The sequence below is a fragment of the Salmo trutta genome, chromosome 6 (genome assembly GCF_901001165.1).
Source record: "Salmo trutta chromosome 6, fSalTru1.1, whole genome shotgun sequence".
In the NCBI taxonomy this organism is placed as follows: domain Eukaryota; kingdom Metazoa; phylum Chordata; class Actinopteri; order Salmoniformes; family Salmonidae; genus Salmo; species Salmo trutta.
The window spans coordinates 47,115,721-47,134,705 of NC_042962.1; the positions used below are offsets into that span (position 1 = coordinate 47,115,721).

The 18,985-nt window shown below is 41.4% G+C and overlaps 1 protein-coding gene across 1 annotated transcript in view; it reads right to left on the reverse strand.

Moving 5' to 3' along the window:
* The window catches only part of LOC115196076 (gamma-aminobutyric acid receptor subunit gamma-3), a 44,415-nt gene that overhangs the window by 21,284 nt on the left and 4,146 nt on the right, over positions 1-18,985 (reverse strand). Inside the window, exons 3-5 of the mRNA XM_029756596.1 lie at positions 11,579-11,646; positions 2,793-3,013; positions 781-863 (exon numbers count right to left, since the gene is read on the reverse strand). Coding sequence (XP_029612456.1) covers positions 781-863; positions 2,793-3,013; positions 11,579-11,646 — 372 coding nt within the window. The remainder of the gene's footprint in view (positions 1-780; positions 864-2,792; positions 3,014-11,578; positions 11,647-18,985) is intronic.

Here is an 18,985-nt window from a genome sequence, read left to right on the forward strand (position 1 = left end):
ACGCATTCTCATGAAAAGCTGCAGACAATCCTTCTCTTCCAGGCTACACACCTATATACCTTTCAGAGAATCTGCCCAACAAGCCTCCTACTCAAAACAGTTTTATGTGCATCGACCTCCTACTGTGACAGAATACACACGGTACCATTTAGATCTAGTACAATGGACCTGTAGTGACCAATGGCGTTCATTGCAGGTACCTCCATCGTTTATATAAAAGTGAGTTGGGAGACTACAGTACGTGGGGGAGAAGAAAATGCCCGGGATACTATGGTGTCCATTGTGTATCATACTGTGATTGTCTTGTGCATATATAAGACATTGATTGTTGTATATATTAGGAGTATGTGGGACAAGGGAGATATACCTGTCCAGAGATATTTAGTAGGAAATGGAACTGTACTAATTTTCTCAATTTATGAAAGAACAATTTTGTCTGTCATTGTTTGTTGCCACTACCATTGCTGCCTAACCTTCCTGCACCCCCACGCCCCCCTTCCCCCTTCAAAAGGATCACAACAGAAATACGCTTTCAAGCTCCATTGTGTTACCCTAGATTACTTTCTTAAATTGTATGTTGCGGTGCCAATTATTCAATTTAAATGAAATATATGACTTCTTCTCATGTATTTTTCATACATCTACATGAAATATGATGTTTCCTGATGTATTGTTCATATATTAAATATATGATTTCCTAATTTCTTTTTTTTGATATGTTTATACAAAATATATGACATATGAACGGGTGACATTTTTGCCTAGCCGTACAATACTCACAGCTAGAGAAGACCAGGGGACAGGAGTGCTCATCCATAGGGAAGTTGTGAAGCTGCAGCTGGCACTCGGCATTGATGGTCAACCTACAGCACGAGTCAGAGAGAGGCCGTGAGTGAGCATTGCCATCGTTTCTCACATATAGTTCACCTCTGCTCGGAGAGAGCAGTGCTACAACAACAACCACCACCACCGCCGCCGCTGCGCTAAACACATACACCACTGGTGATGTGGACGTGTCATTTATTGATGAAGACAGCATAGGGTGTGAAATAAGGGAAGCCTGGCTCTTGATGTTGTTCTCACATGCTGCACATGCTGAGAAAGAGACAGATAGCCATAATGCTGAATTTCGCTGCTATGCTGTTTCCATTTTTCTGTTGGTGTGAAAAGAATGAGTGATTGCGGGGTTAACAAACTGGCACCTTGTTGCATGCCTGTGAGAGACCTAATGGGCCACCTATTATCCTGACATGACTGCCAGTGCCAGGGGGCTGGAGATTGTGGGTCAGCCGGCCGGCTGGTCGCCTCCGAGTCTGGTGAGCCCTGCAAATTGGTATTTTCCTTGAGTAACAAACTCCGACAGACTAGTTAAGAAAAATGAACGGATTTAGAAATGCTCTCGTCCCGGAGTTATGTAGGTCATCGGACCGAATTTCACCCTATTCGTCTCCTCTTTTCGTTCTCTTCTTCTCCTCCTCCTCCTCCTCTTCCTCTGTCTCCCTGATAAAATGTCACTCTTGTTTACGTTGGCTTGACTGAAGTTCACAGTGAAGAGGAATTAATGGGAGCTTAGATTCGCTCCATTGTTTTAATCAGACCAGGATGCCACTCAAGAAGATTTATAGATCTGCTCAGTGATAACGCTGATGAATAATGCTAACTGAATGCTTACTGAAAAGGCTCACTGATAATGCAAACTGATATTGCTCACTGACAATGCTCAATTATAATGCTCAACAATAGGCATCACCGATAAAACAAATCACATTTTATTGGTCACGTACACATATTTGGCAGATGTTGTGGGTGTAGCAAAACGCGCATGTTCCTAACTCCAACAGTGCAGTAATACCTAACAATACACACATCTAAAAAAAAAGGAAAGGAATGAATGAAGAAATATAGAAATATTAGAATGAGCAATGTCAGAGTCCAAAATATAAATGTATATGTATATGATGGTGTGTGTATAGACATTATTGGGCATTATATGATGCTAACTAACAATGCTCTTTGATAATGCTCAACAATAATGTTCAGTGATAATGCCCATGTACTGTATAATGCTAAACAATAATGCTCAAAGATAATACACTAACCGATAAAGCTCACTGAGAATGGCTGATAATGTCGGATCTTGTATGATTCCACCTTGTGGAGCCAGCCAGGTCAGTCCTGACAATAATTAACCTGCCCACACATTCTTTTCCTTTGTCCTGCGCTTTGCCTGTTGCCAAGGGAATACCTCAGTCAGTTATGCAAACAGCAGGGTGATGTCTCTCTTTTTCTCAGCGGAGGTGAATCCACGGTTGAAAACTTAGCTAAAAAGGACTGAAAGGATGACATTTACGCCCTAAAAAGCATGATCTCCCGAAGACAGTGTACCACAGTGTGCAACGCGAATGTACCAAGTGTGCTAACCCACTTAGCAGAGCAGCGATGAAAGATACAAAACAATGTTAGTCTTATCGTAGAATAGACAGATTTTTATTTTTGGTTATTGGTGTAGCATCAGTATGTGGCACAGATGTCAGTGTGTTTGTGCCACCTTCTTACACTGTGTTGAACTCCACCTGAGTTCTGAGGAAGTTAGAATATTCTAGATGTGATCTTCAGTACAAAGACGGGTAGTAATGACACTGTTTTCATTTATATTGTCTATTTATCTTTCCTTGAAAGGGAAAACCCAATGTTTGCTGAGTTGTAAATTCTGAACAAAGATGGAACGATAGTCGGCTGTTCAAATCAACAATGTCTGTGATATCTGATAAAGAAAAGCCATTGATTTTTACCTCAGCGTGTATAATATCTTCCCATCATTCCAAATCCGCAGAAGCTGATTGGGCATCGTAATCCAATGCGAGTCTGCGTTCTTGGAGTTTCTGAAGATGGTGTCAGGGACCCAGATCATTCCCACCATGTTGCTGTTGAGAGTCAGGATCTTCATAGTGCTGTTGTATTGCAGACGGCTGTCGATCCACGTCTGTGCAAAAATGATGTCAATTTCATATTCCTGTAACAAAACAGAAGAAACTGACCTTTAACCTACATATATTATACATATTTCATATATTATTACATCTTTCATGATACATTTTGGTCCCAACTCTGGCAGAAAAAAATGATCTACAATCCACAGTCATGCTATATATTTAACTTTAAGATGTTCATTTTCTTTTAATTGAGAGAAGCTGCGGATCGGCTGTGTTGATGGTCTACCCGAACAGGACGAGACAAGACCATTATTCTCTTAGACAAAACATACCATAAATGATTATATGATAAGACAAGCATAAATTATAAATTGCCTTAACATTTAAAAGTGCTAAAAAATAGAAGCATTTCTCTTTTCCTAATCCCTTATGTTGACGTCCCCCAGAAACCGCATTTTGATTCTGACGGGTGACCTTTTTGGAAACTTTTACAGGCACATGGGACCTGACTTTAATACAGCACTAATTAGAGTGTGATGGGAGCAGCCCGACTGTAGCTGTTACCATGACCTTAAGGAGTAAAGGAACAGTCAATCAAACAACACGTCAGCTAAAGAGTCTATTCCTCAAGCCTCACAGAAAATAGCCACTGTAATATATAAGGTCCTGTTTGGCTCAGTTGGTGGAGCATAGCGCATAGCACAGGTTTATGGGTTTGATTCCCGCTGGGGCAACCCTAAGAAAAACGTATGCATGCATGACTGCAAGTTGCTTTGGATAACAGCATCTGCTAAAAGGCATACATTAATGTATGAAAAAATAAAGTTAAACGGCTTGATCAGACAAGCTAGTATCACAGATAAGGTAGATCATTTAACTACTGATGACTACATTTGAATTAATAATGCTGATATAACATTTGACTATGTTATTTCACCCATGAATTTCTCACTAGCAAGTTATGAAGATGAATGTGATATGAAATCAGTGATTCATCTCTAAGGAAATCTAAAAAACCCAAATACCAAGTATGCATTTATTCCGCTCTCTCCCCCTCTAACAGCCTCTGTGTAGTCCTGTAATACCCTTTAAATGTAAGATGAAGGTTAATAAACTGTATAAATATGAATAGATATTGTCCTCAGAAGCATCACAATTAGTTTCACTTCAGTAAATTCGTTACAACCTTAAGACGGCAATGACATTTCATAGTCTTGAAAAAATTGTTAACACACGAAAATGATTTGATTCCTAAACCATTGTTAAACCTGGCTTCCTTTACATCACGAGGGTGTGTACAGTAGGCTACTATGTCATCAGACAGGAAATCAGGGTTACGTTTTATTTATTTAACCTTTATGTACACGGCGAAGTCGCACTGAGATCCAAGTCTCTTTTGCAAGGGTTAGTGCTATCCGGAATCCTTGGGACGTCCCTACCCTAACCTTAACCCCTAGCATTACCCTAACCCTAACCCTTACCTTAACCATTTAACATTTCAACATCAAAGCGGTGATGTCAGAGTTGGACGTCCCTAGGATCCTAGTACAAAATGCGCACATTAGGGAAGAGCTAATCAATCCAGGCATGTGCACTCATCGCGAGTAGCCTAGGTCTCTAATTAAGGTCTTAAAACCTCTTACATCTACACGTTCCGCTAGCGGAACGTCTGCTCCAATATCCAATGATGGGCGGGGCGCGAAATACAAACTCCTCTAAAATCCGAAAACTTCCATTTTTCAAACATATGACTATTTTACAGCTATTTAAAGACAAGACTCTCCTTTATCTAACCACACTGTCCGATTTCAAAAAGGCTTTACAGCGAAAGCAAAACATTAGATTATGTCAGCAGAGTACCCAGCCAGAAATAATCAGACACCCATTTTTCAAGCTAGCATATCATGTCACATAAACCCAAACCATAGCTAAATGCAGCACTAACCTTTTATGATCTTCATCAGATGACACACCTAGGACATTATGTTATACAATACATGCATGTCTGTTCAATCAAGTTCATATTTATATCAAAAACCAGCTTTTTACATTAGCATGTGACGTTCAGAACTAGCATTCCCACCGAACACTTCCGGTGATTTTACTAAATTACTCACGATAAACGTTCACAAAAAGCATAACAATTATTTTAAGAATTATAGATACAGAACTCCTCTATGCACTCGATATGTCCGATTTTAAAATAGCTTTTCGGATGAAGCACATTTTGCAATAATCTAAGTACATAGCCCGGCATCACAGGGCTAGCTATTTAGACACCCAAAGAGTTTAGCCTTCACCAAAATCACATTTCCTATAAGAAAAATGTTCTTACCTTGCTTGTTCTTCGTCAGAATACACTGCCAGGACTTCTACTTCAATAACAAATGTAGGTTTGGTCCCAAATAATCCATCGTTATGTTCCATCAACGACGTTTTGTTCGTGCATTCTAGACACTATCCCAACGCTAAATCTCAGCCACGAGCATGACGCAGAATTTGACAAAAAAATTCTAAATATTCCATTACCGTACTTCGAAGCATGTCAACCGCTGTTTAAAACCAATTTTTATGCAATTTATCTCGTAGAGAAGCGATAATATTCCGACCGGGAATCTGCCTGTCTGTATACTGAGGGAAAAACCGAAAGCCGGGGGCGGGGCGGGTCGCGAGCGTAAGGCTTAGTCCATTGAGTGACCACTCAGCTTTTGCTCTCGTGTGCTTCAGCCAGGGCTTTGAATTACGTCATTCCTGTTTTTCCCGGGCTCTGAGACTTCATTGGAGACGTGCGAAGTGTCACGTAACAGCAGAGATCCCTTGTAATAGATAGAGAGAATCAACAAGGGCAAGAAATGTTCAAACAGGGTACTTCCTGAAAAGAAGCATCTCAGGTTTTTGCCTGCCATAGGAGCTCTGTTATACTCACAGACACCATTCAAACAGTTTCAGAAACTGTGGAGTGTTTTCTCTCCAAAGCTAATAATTATATGCATATTCTAGTTTCTGGGCAGGACTAATAATCAGATTAAATCGGGTACGTTTTTTATCCAGCCGTGAAAATACTGCCCCCTAGCCATTTAACACGCCTGTAGGGGACTACGTTTTCCAAATTAAGTCTACCCTGGAGTCTATTCCATCTCTACACTAAATGTAAAGAATTTAGAAAAAGCCTTATTATCTTCCTCAGATGAGGGCCATAAGCAGCGGGATATGAATGGGATATGATTACTACTGTTCAAATCATCACTCTGGCGATTCATATTTGGTTCTAAAATACACGCTGTGCTCAAACAGCTTATCAATGTAGGGATGGAAAAAAACACACCCTCTTTACTCGTTCTGTGTCATTAACTATTATGGAAATCGTTACGAAAGCTCACACCCACGCTTTTAATGACTGACGCTACAAGACGAGAAAAAGGCAAAGCAACAGTCTTACCACGATGAACGTGGGTTCAAATTAAACATGTAACTTATGAATGTGTCTTGGCCTCTCTGTCCGTCGTTACAAGGCTAAGAATTACTCCCACAGCTCGACATCCAGGCAAACACTAAGTGCCCCTCATGAATTTAGAGTCCAACAGCAGGCACTAAAATGAGCATATCAAATGCCACATTATGAAAGGTCAAGTGAGGGAAAAAAAGATGCTCCAAGGACTTACAGCATTACAGTACAATGCCACAATCTGTGAATCCACAATATCAACCCATTAGAAGTACTCACAGCCTTGTGTATGATTCATTACACTTGCTTCCACACACATTTCTATTCTACATTGTTTATTTAGCCTGGTCCCAGATCTGTTCGATCTTGCCAACTCCATTGCTGTCATTGTCAAGCCAAACTTTTTTTTATTTATTTTTTATTTTTTAGAAAGGCTTACATTGAGAGAGGGACCAAAAGGTCAGTGTAAAAGGTTGGCCAACAATGGGCAGCTTGCTTGTAGAGAGCTTTGAACTTTTGCATGTTGTGTATGGCTGGCTGTGGCTTCTGCTACGAGTAGCCCTGTTGCCTTGGACACGGAGTGAGCCTCCCAGATATATAGCCTAAAAATAGCAATTCCTTTCGCAGAAAATTGTGAAGATGTCCCTTCAAACAAAATGTGTCAATAATTCAACGAGTACGTCAAGAAACCAGTGTCATTAAACAAGTGTCATTGTGGCTGAAGTCTACATTCCAGAAACTCAGAATGTGTGGATTCTTGGAGAATCTGTGAAAACAATTGTTGAAAACAAGACAATGAAAATGTTTGAAATGTCTCACATTTTTCTTTTCTGATATGTACTATAGTGATGGTATTGGATTAGTCCAAGGGAGCCATTGCATTCCTGTGTTGGCTAACGATAAAAATAATATGTATATATTTTTTACACTAATTGTAACTGTAAATCCTAGCTGACAGCTGTGAAACTGTATGTGTATGGATATTGGATACCAAAGCTAATGGAATCCAACACACAAAATATTTCCTATGCTCATTGCTCTATGATGACAAAGGTATGATGACACCAATTATTAGAAAGGAGAGATACGATAATCCTATAGTCCCATATAATCCAATAACGATGTATTGGAATCTGGAGGAGAGTAGACAAAGTCTAAAGTTCCTACTAGCACACCGCATAGAATACACACCAAATTAGAAATATTAGTTGTTAAAACCATTGGGCCAATAATTGAAAGGTCGCTGGAAACTCTGTCTATGCCCTTGAGCAAGGCACTTAACCCTTATGCTACTGTAAATCACTCTGGATGAGAGCGTCTGCTAAATGACTAAAATGTCAATATAAGTGGTATCATATGGATATTGAGACAGATGTCATGATGCAATCCTTTAGAGATCTATCAGAAACTGAAGGTTGGACAGACTGCTTATTAATAGAATGAGTTCTCTGTTGGTCGAGTAAACACTACCCACCGACCCACTGTTGTTCCCCTGAGACATGGTGTCACATTTTAGATGTACTCCATTTTAAACATGGCGTCTTCAAACTTCTCTCTTCCTCTCTGTGGGGTGGCTCCTCACTAGTTAACATTATGTAACCCGTTGTTATCTGGGCTAGACATTTTGGCAGACTCAATCAATCTATTTTCATTCTGAGGAGAGAAAACAATCATACAGGTTCTGAAGATCTTATTTCTGTCTTTATTGGCACTAATCCCGTGGAACATAAAAATAACCATGCCCTGTGGAAGAATATTGATTCTTCATATTAACACAATCTGTTTTCACTCAGCGAAAAATGCACCAAATAACATCATATATCCATAATTTTTCAATGGCACCCCATGAAGCACTGTAGCATTGCGAGATCTCATGGAGAGAGAGGCATTATCTTTAACTGATGGACTGTAGGCCGAGATTACTCTGGCATAGTGTCCTCTTTTGGTCAACTAATTCGACGTGCTATCTTCTCTGCATAGCACCAGCAACTATGACCACCGCGCTCTGAGTTAATGGTACTTAATCAGACACGCTCCCATCACACTCTGTCCTAGATTAATATCTGCTTCAGTGACGTTGACTCATCCGAGCACTCAGTACCGTCGGTGTAAATAAACCCTAACCATTCCCCGATGGCAAAAAAAGACTCTCCTTCTCTTTGGATCGCTAACAATGCCGATGGAACATCAGGTCTGGGTGACTACACATTAGGCTTATACTGTATATATGGCTTAAACAAAAACAATTACGGTAGAGTACATGCCACAAACTTAGAATATCATGTCTGAGTGAGTAGCCTTCATTGACTATATAAACCCAATACATACAGTTGAAGTCGGAAGTTTACATACACCTTAGCCAAATACATTTATACTCAGTTTTTCACAATTTCTGACATTTAATCCCAGGAAAAATTCCCTGTTTTAGGTCAGTTAGGATCACCACTTTATTTTAAGAATGTCAAATGTCAGAATAATAGAAAAGAGAATGATTTATTTCAGCTTCATTTCTTTCATCTCATTCCCAGAGGGTCAGAAGTTTACATACACTCAATTAGTATTTGGTAGCATTGCCTTTAAATTGCTTAACTTGGGTCAAACGTTTCGGGTAGCCTTCCACAAGCTTCCCACAATAAGTTGGGTGAATTTTGGCCCATTCCTCCTGACAGAGCTAGTGTAACTGAGTCAGGTTTGTAGGCCACCTTGCTCGCACACGCTTTTTCAGTTCTGCCCACAAATGTTCTATGGGATTGAGGTCAGGGCTTTGTGATAGCCACTCCAATACCTTGACTTTGTTGGCGTTAAGCCATTTTGCCACAACTTTGGAAGTATGCTTGGGGTCATTGTCCATTTGGAAGACCCATTTGCAACCAAGCTTTAACTTCCTGACTGATGTCTTGAGATGTTGCTTCAATATATCCACATAATTTTTCTTCCTCATGATGCCATCTATTTTGTGAAGTGCACCAGTCCCTCCTGCAGCAAAGCACCCCACAACATGATGCTGCCACCCCCGTGCTTCACGGTTGGGATGGTGTTCTTCGGCTTGCAAGCCTCCCCCTTTTTCCTCCAAACATAACGATGGTCATTATGGCCAAACAGTTCTATTTTTGTTTCATCAGACCAGAGGACAGTTCTCCAAAAAGTACAATCTTTGTCCCCATGTGCAGTTGCAAACTGTAGTCTGGCGTTTTTATGGCGGTTTTGGAGCAGTGGCTTCTTCCTTGCTGAGCGGCCTTTCAGATTATGTCGATATAGGACTTCTTTTACTGTGGATATAGATACTTTTGTGACTGTTTCCTCCAGCATCTTCACAAGGTCCTTTGCTGTTGTTCTGGGATTGATTTGCACATTTCACACAAAAGTACGTTCCTGAGCGGTAGGATGGCTGCGTTGTCCCATGGTGTTTATACTTGCGTACTATTGTTTGAACAGATGAATGTGGTACCTCCAGGCGTTTGGAAATTGCTCCCAAGGATGAGCCAGACTTCTGGAGGTCTACAATTATTTTTCTGAGGTCTTGGCTGATTTCTTTTGATTTTCCTATGATGTCAAGCAAAGAGGCACTGACTTTGAAGGTAGACCTTGAAATACATCCACAGGGGCATCTCCAATTGACTCAAATTATGTCAATTAGCCTATCAGAAGCTTCTAAAGCCATGACATCATTTTCTGGAATTTTCCATGGTGTTTAAAGGCACAGTCAACTTAGTGTATGTAAACTTCTGACCCACTGGAGTTTTGATACAGTGAAATAATCTGTCTGCAAACAATTGTTGGAAAAATTACTTGTGTCATGCACAAAGTAGATGTCCTAACTGATTTGTCAAAACTATAGTTTGTTAGCAAGAAATGTGTGGAGTGGTTGAAAAACGAGTTTTAATGACTCCAACCTAAGTGTATGTAAACTTCCGACTTCAACTGTATTATTGTACGGATGGGTATCACACAAAGTTCCAAATTATAGCAAGTATATTATCATTCTCTTAGATCACTAACTATGTCCATAGAATATCATACCACTGACTACTAACACTACTGTATATGAACAAGTAACAACTATAGTAGATGATCAATATGGATGCCCTGTTCCATACAACCCATCGACTTGACCTGCTGCTTCGTCTTCCAGAAACAGAGTTCTGATGATCTAAATGCGTTAAATGGACATTCAAGGCATGGGAGATCACTCCACAGTTCACAGAGTGATGCTCGGTGTGCACTGAAGTGTGACGGGGGTTTGCAGCCAAGCCGAGCTGAAGAAATCTGTTGTTTTTCTTTTCTTCCTGGCTTTGTAATGTTGCCAGGACAAACAGTTACAGGGGCGGGGCTAAGGGAGGGTGTTGGATGATCCTATAGGCTATCGTAGTCTAGCCAAAGTTACATCGTGGTGGAGATCTGTGTGACTCACCAATCACGGTGTACCTGAAATAATCTGGTAAAAATCCAAGGTGGGGTGAACATCGTTCAGTTATGTGATGGTCTGGTGACTCACTAGAAGGTGTAGCTGTTGATTCTAAACAAAAAATGGCTGTATGCCCTGAATGAACTGCACAACAATGAAAAATAACAGCACACTATACTACCCAAGACCAGCATGAAGTTGATTACAAAACATAGGGACATTACATATAAGATTGATTAAGTAAATAAGCAACAAGGCTTAAGAACCCCGATGTATATCATGAATAACACACTGGTTGTTCTTACTACAGTGGAAGCCAGAGTTGTATTACACCATCATATGTATTCAATATTCATTACGCTCTCACTACTAAGTATTACAATGCAAGGCCCGACACTGAGAAAACATTTAAAGTTTAGTCATGTACATTTGAGTCGTTTACATTTGAGTCATTTACATACAGAGCATTAACATACCGATACAGTTACTACGGTATAACAAGTTGTCTGAGCACTGTGACCACAGGCTCTATTTCTCATTCCAACACCCACACATCCCACTTCACCACCAGATAAAACTGCTTTCCTGTCTGTGCAGCCCAGCTCACATGGGATATGAAAGATGATGGAATGTATCTTGCCTTAACTCTCTTGGCCCACAGTTGACCTTTATTCAAGCAGCACAGAAAAACAAAGTAATCAAATTATGTTCATGATAAGCGAGAGAGAGAGAGAGAGAGAGAGAGAGAGAGAGAGAGAGAGAGAGAGAGAGAGAGAGATATTCACATTCACTTACCATGTCTATTGATGATACAGGTCCGATGCTATTGACGTATATGTCAACGTCGATAAGCGTTGGTTTAACTGTAAAAGACAGAAAGAGAAATCACTGTAAAAGCACATTTTAACCACAACCAAGTGTAGTAACACTGCCAATCCTAGGGTGCCATGTCAAAAGTGTTTATAAGGACATGCCTACATATCTGTTGTTGACTCTGGTCGACTTTCAACCATGTCTGAGGGAAGAAAACACCTGACACATATTGATTTTGGGGGTGAACTATCACTTTAAGTGATGCCTATACATGAAGTGGTTCACTGGTTCACCAGTTTCATTCCAGGCAGTCACCTTTCACTGGAGATGTAGGAAACTGTTTTCCACACGGCTCAGATCTATTGAATAACATGCCATACACGATTCCAACCCTACATTTCACAATTTAAAGCCTGTTCTCTATAACTAATCTTACAAGGCGTTGCTGTAATTAGCAGTTCACGCTTGTGTGGCTAAGTGCACCTCTGTCATTGCACATTAGCCTCTTTCATAGGCTTTGGCAACTTCGGCAATTAACTGTTGAGGTGGTGCAGTACACTCACATCAGACTATGACAGAAAGATCTGCAAAAAGACGTATTTAATTGCAACAGGGTGTACTGGACAAATAGATATTTGACAGTTTTGTAGAATTCAGATGCAAGAAAATAGCAGAGTACATCTTGTCTTTTTTAAAATATGTATTGTTATTTAATTATTGTTTACTTCAGTTTATTTAGTAAATACTTTCTTAACACTTATTTCTTCTTAACAGCATTGTTGGTTAAGGGCTTGTGCGTAAACATTTCACTGTAAGGTCTATCTATACCTGTTGTATTCGGCGCATGTGACAAATACTATATGATTTGATAGGACATTATTAAGTTCCACTTTAGCCACTATCATCAAATAACACAATGTACATTTATGGCAGCAACTTTTTGAAGTCATTGGTAAGGTACTTTAATTCAGGGTTTCCCAAATTCAGGCCTGAGCCCCCCTGGGTGCACATTTAGTTTTTTGCCCTAACACTACACAGTTGATTCAAATAACCAATTCATCATCAAGCTTTGAATCAATTGTGTAGTGCTAGGGAAAAAAACTAAATGTGTCCCCAGGAGGGGCCCCAGGACCGAGTTTGGGAAACCCTGCTTTAATTGAAGTAAAATGGCGCTATTGGAATTTTATTCAAAGTAGTAGTAGAGTAGTTTTACTGTCAAATTCAATATAATCATGACATATGGGAAGGTGAATGCACTGCCCACACGAATCCTCTGTAGAGTTTCCACACATGTTCATTCTACGCTGCTTTGATTTGAGTTTGTCCACTTACTGTTACTGTTATCAGAGATTTATTTGCACCAAGGCCGGCCCACACCCCACACCCCACCACACACACGCAAGCACACGCGCCGGCGCACGCACACACAAACACACACACACACACACACACACACACACACACACACACACACACACACACACACACACTTCGCCCTCCCTGCCTCCCCTTTCTTATCAAGCAAGTATGATTAGAACTCCCCATCTGCAGAGTAAAATGCCCCCATGAGGGTTTTAATGGAGGAGCGTCTTTTACACGCAGTTAACCTGTCAATGTGATGAGAAATACATTTGCCCTCGTCAGCCCTGCCGGTCTCATTCACCATGACCGCTCAATTCTCCGAGTTTAATTCCTCTTACATTGTATTAAAATGTTTTCTGTTGCCTTTGCATTGCTGTTGTCTGGTCTGATCTTTTCTGAGCTGGCGTGTTTCAGGGTAGGAGTGCTGATTTAGGATCAGTTTTGACTGTTAGATTACATTGAATATGATTACATGGACAGTGGGATCCTGATCCTAGGTCAGCACTCCTATTTTGAGATGGTAAGAAGCTATGTGACAGGCTCTCCAGTGTCTTTGTAGCACATGGGGATGTGTGAAACGTACTCCTCAGCCTGAAGTGTCGCCACTTGCGCTGCTGAATCATTAACTGTTCGGTGGTGCCGACTGGTAAGATGATTTGGGAGGGTGGTCACGTGTGCTAGCAAAGCAGATGTCCTGGGTTCGAGCCTCGGTGCGCAGCGTGACGGACGTCATACCTTGTCCAAGGTCTGCGTCTCTAGCCCAGTAAATGAGCACAATACCCTCCGTAAAGCCACTCTCGTCAGCCTCCAATGGCTCTCTTCCCCTCTATCTCCTGTCAGCTGGAATCGTGACAAGCTAATTTCATCTTTCACAACAACAATCCAAACATCTTCAGACGAGTTCAATGGGCGCCGGGTGATATCTGTCATCCGTCTTAGGAGTCGTGTTAACAGTGTCTGCATCCCACATGGCACCCTATTCCTTAAATAGGGCTCTGGTTAAAAGTAGTGGACTACATAGGGAACAGGGTGCCACATGGGACGCGGTCGGGGTTAGATCAATCCTTACTGCACTCTGTCTAACTGTCTTCTACTTCACTCTGCCAGACAGACAGAGGTCATTAAAAGCGAGGTGGTAGACAGACATGACCTAGTGTGTTCTGGGAGTTTGGGGACAGACTGTATTAAAACAGGAAGTGAGACATCTCAGGTGGCTGTGTCCCTGGCCTCCGCTGCAACCTGAAACTAATATCCTCTACTTGTCCTTATCAAAAGAGAGACTAGCCAGAGAGAGCTGTAGTTGATAACCACAAAGCATGTATTGGTGACAGTATTGCTGTACAATTTTAAAAAGTACATTTGAAAATGTTAATGAGACCCAATTCAATCAATCACACATGGTGGAAAATAAATGATATGTGTATATACATAATGTAAACACAGTAAGGACAGGTGTAGTTTTTGTAGTTCATTTGCAGAGAAATACATATAGAATCCATATAGGATCTCTAAGACCTGATATGTGGTGTGTTGGTTTTGTCACAATTAACACTCTGGCTGCATTTACACAGGCAGGCCAATTCTCATTGTTTTTCCACTAATTGGTCTTTTGGCTAATCACATCAGATCTTTTTACATCAGATCTTTTTCAGAGCTGATCTGATTGGTCTGTTTTGGCTGCCTGTCAAAACGCAGCCCCTGACTAACATTTTGAGTGAACCTGCAATGTGTTTTCTCCTTTATCTGCAATTGATTGAATTAGGGACCCGAGTCCACATCATTTCCTGTTGCCTCTAACCATTGAATTGATTTTCATCTGCTTCCCCGTGTCTTGTTAGAGTCCCTAACAAGACTTATTAGGCCATTTTCTTGAAAAGTAGACATAGATAGACTGGGGACACCATGATCTAATCTCACCAATTACTCACCAAATGGCATGAGGATATGGGGCTGCTTCGGAACAAAACAACCGCAAATTAATCTGTTGCTGGGTTCCAATGTTTGCGAATGCCCAGGCTAAATTGCTGAGCGTCCCTTTAACGATAGCACAGGGAATGGGTTAATAGCCTATCAATCCACCAGGCCCTGCTTTACTGGAGTTGAGACCTGTGAGGCCCACACTAACAGTATTAAGTTTAGCAGAATAGGAGGGGGCATACGGCTAGTGCTCATTATATGAGAGAGACTTTGAACATGTATTGTGCACCTCTGGCGATCCTATCTTCATTAGGATGTCTGGTTCTGTTTCAGGTCCTGCCATTGTGGCTCCTGCTAACCTGATCACTGTAGAGCCGGAGGAGTTGGCTGAACTTTATCTGATGGGAAACAGGTGACATTAGGTCAAGTGATCTCGGTTAATTTCTGATGGAGGGGAATCCAAAATGGATGCTCAGTTGCTTGATATGACCAGTGAGGAGTTTCCTCGATGTGTCTGGGGGTAATTTATAGCATCAATCTTGTACGGTCCAGAAGTGGGACAAGTTGGTTGATATACAGTACCAGTCAAAAGTTTGGACACAGCTACTCATTCAAGGGTTTTTCTTATTTTTTTTACTATTTTCTACATTGTAGAATAATAGTGAAAACATCAAAACTATGAAATAACACATATGGAATCATGTAGTAACCAAAAATCGAAATCGATTTTATATTCTTCAAAGTATTCAACCTTTGCCTTGATGACAGATTTGCACAAATTTGGCATTCGCTCAACCAGCTTCATGCGGTAGTCACTTGGAACGCATTTCAATTAACAGGTGTGCCTTGTTAAAAGTTAATTTGTGGAATTTATTTCCTTCTTAATGCGTTTGAGCCAATCAGTTGTGTTGTGACAAGGTAGGGGGGTATACAGAAGATAGACCTATTTGGTAAAAGACCAAGTCCATATTACGGCAAGAACAGCTCACATAAGCAAAGAGAAACAACAGTCCATCATTACTTTAAGACATGAAGGCAGGTCAATCCAGAAAATGTCAAGCACTTTGAAAGTACTGTATTCAAGATGTTTCGTCTTACACATTCTAAAAGGGCAGATGAGGAATGTAAAGAGTAAGCACACGCACACACACACACACACACACACACACACACACACACACACACACACACACACACACACACACACACACACACACACACACACACACACACACACAGAGGCCCCCCACACACCCCACCACCCACCCCGAAGCATATTCAGTTCCATATTACATCGCCTCTTTCATAAAAAAATCTGAATAAAGATTAGTTGTGTATTAAAGTCGTCAGATGGCTTCCATTTGTATTATACTGTATATTTCACAGTCGATTCTGACAGAAAGTCTGGGGATTACACTGAGCTGGTTCCAAAGCCCTTTGCATTTCAACTGTGGAAATAATAATTTGTATTCCCCCCTTAAACACCCTAGTAATCCCTAACAATGGGAGGGTGGAAGACACTCTTAAGAAGTTGAACATCCATAAGAATAACTTCCATTCACACCCTTGCACCTCAGCAGTGCCCGTATCAAACCAACCAAAGTCTTGCATGATTCTCTGGGCACCTGCTAGATTCAGGAAGTGGGGATGGCCATGGTGGAACTAAATGAGGAGTCAGAGATGAGTGCTCCCCTGATCAGATGTAGGTTCTATTTAATTGAGTCTGTCTGTCTGTCTGTCTGTCTGTCTGTCTGTCTGTCTGTCTGTCTGTCTGTCTGTCTGTCTGTCTGTCTGTGTCTGTCTGTGTCTGTCTGTCTGTCTGTCTGTCTGTCTGTCTGTCTGTCTGTCTGTCTGTCTGTCTGTCTGTCTGTCTGTCTGTCTGTCTGTCTGTCTGGGAATCTCGGCTCTCCTCTCCGGTGGGTGATCTAATCTAATGAAATTTCGGGGGGCTTAAAATAGAGAAAGGGGTATCAGGCATTCCCTGTCTGCTGAAAGGTTTGGTCAATGTGTCACTGTGGAGAAGCTTGAGAGGACTGAGTTTTCCCAGTGTAGCTAAGCCTATAGTATTCTAAAAGTCTACTAATCTACGGCCATTATCCATCTACTACACCTGAAGTAGATACAATGACTAGACCAATTTTGTGGGCCCCTTGTTCTGAAATCAATTCAATAGAAAACTGGATTTTGCGAGAGGACTAAGACTATCCAGTGCAGCCAAGCCAAACCTTTAAGATTCTACAAGTTGACCACTCTCTGACCGTTGTCCATCTACTAAACCCGAGTGGATGAAATGTCCAGACCAATTTTGTGACCCTCCGTTCAAAAATCATTTCGATAGAAAACTGGGTGCTGTGTCTCTGATGACATCACTTAAAACAGGGGATAACGGTTCTGGAAGAATACATAGCTATCGTCAAGGATATTAACGCCTGATAGCCCTGCAAACAGCACAAGAAAATCAATGGCAATACCGTCCAATAGCTAACAGTCTATACAATCCAGGTAAAGCTGCACCACTTTCTGCGGGCCAACCTTGCCGAAATATCTAAAACCGATTCCATCGGATTGTGATCCAGCCAATGCAGCTTTAGCGCTGGAATCTCCATTCTGAAGAGATTGTCTAAAGACATTTGCTGAGGGCAAATGTGGAGGCTGTGCAGTCACACCTGACCCAGTGGAAATGGGCCAGTGGTAATGGGCCAGTGGAAATGGGTCAGTGTAAATGGGCCAGTGGAAATGGGCCAGTGGAAATGGGTCAGTGGAAATGGGCCAGTGGAAATGGCTAGTAGGTGTGCTGTTCAGCCAGTCTTGCATTGTGTCTGGGTGAGCAAGGTTCATCTCCCTGAATAAGTGCCATCCAAAGTTCAGAAAGAAAAATGAGTGTCGACCTTGGATTGTCTTCATTGTGAATCTGGATGGTGTGATTTTGAAAATGGTTCAAACTCAACGTGGGGTCAAACTTTGCATTGTGCTGAACTACAGCGATGCTGCCCCCTCCAGAGTTATTGTCATAGATGAAAATGTATAACTAATGTTTAAAATGCATCTTTTGGGAAGGGATAAGCATTTCCGTTTTAACAAATCGGCCACCAGGAACAGGGATGTTCAGAGAAGAGCAGCCGCATTCATTCTAAATCCATTCGTGTCTGAGGGCAATTTATATTTAACAGTGATGCACCTGCGTTTTTGTCAGAAATCAAAGTCCCTCTTCAATCATTTCCAACAGCAGCCTGACTAATGCCGTGGTTGTTAATTCACACTTCAAAAAGATAGACTGGAGTGAGGATCTCCTCTTACCCACCCACCCACTCTATGCAAACACACTCACACACACACCTTCACATGCCATGCTCAAACACACTCACACACACACACCTTCACATGCCATGCTCAAACACTCACACACACACCTTCACATGCCATGCTCAAACACACTCACACACACACCTTCACATGCCATGCTCAAACACACTCACACACACACCTTCACATGCCATGCTCAAACACACAGGCACACTTTCTCTCTCTCTCGCTCACGCTAACACACACACACACACATATAAAGCCATGTTTTAGTTACTTGTCAGAACTTTTTGGGAAGTAAATATGTATTCCCATTAAAAATCATAATCCTAACTCTTACCCTAACTCTAAACCTAACCCTAACCTTAACCCTAAACCTAACCCTTAAACCTAAAATAGCATTATTACTTTACAGGACATGCAAAATGTCCTGACTTTTCAGAATTGTTCATAAGTTCCTGTCTTTTCAGGACATTCTGGTCCGGACAAATAGGAAAACAAGTTCACACACACACACACACAAACACAGACTGGTGTAGGTACGTGTCTAACGAACGTGACACTTTCCCATGTGCTACAACAGCTGGCAGTGGGTGGCCATGCCACTCAGACAATTAGCAACATCAAGTGTTACTCACACTCTCACACTCTCACACCCTTCAACCTTGAAATAAACCCGTGACTTACATCTTTCAAGTGGACATGCCCTGACAGTCATCAAACATAGCCCAACACATCCAGCCTAGCCCCATAGAGATCTAGAGAAGCAGCCAAGGTTCAACTCTGTTCTCTGTGAATGAACCCCTC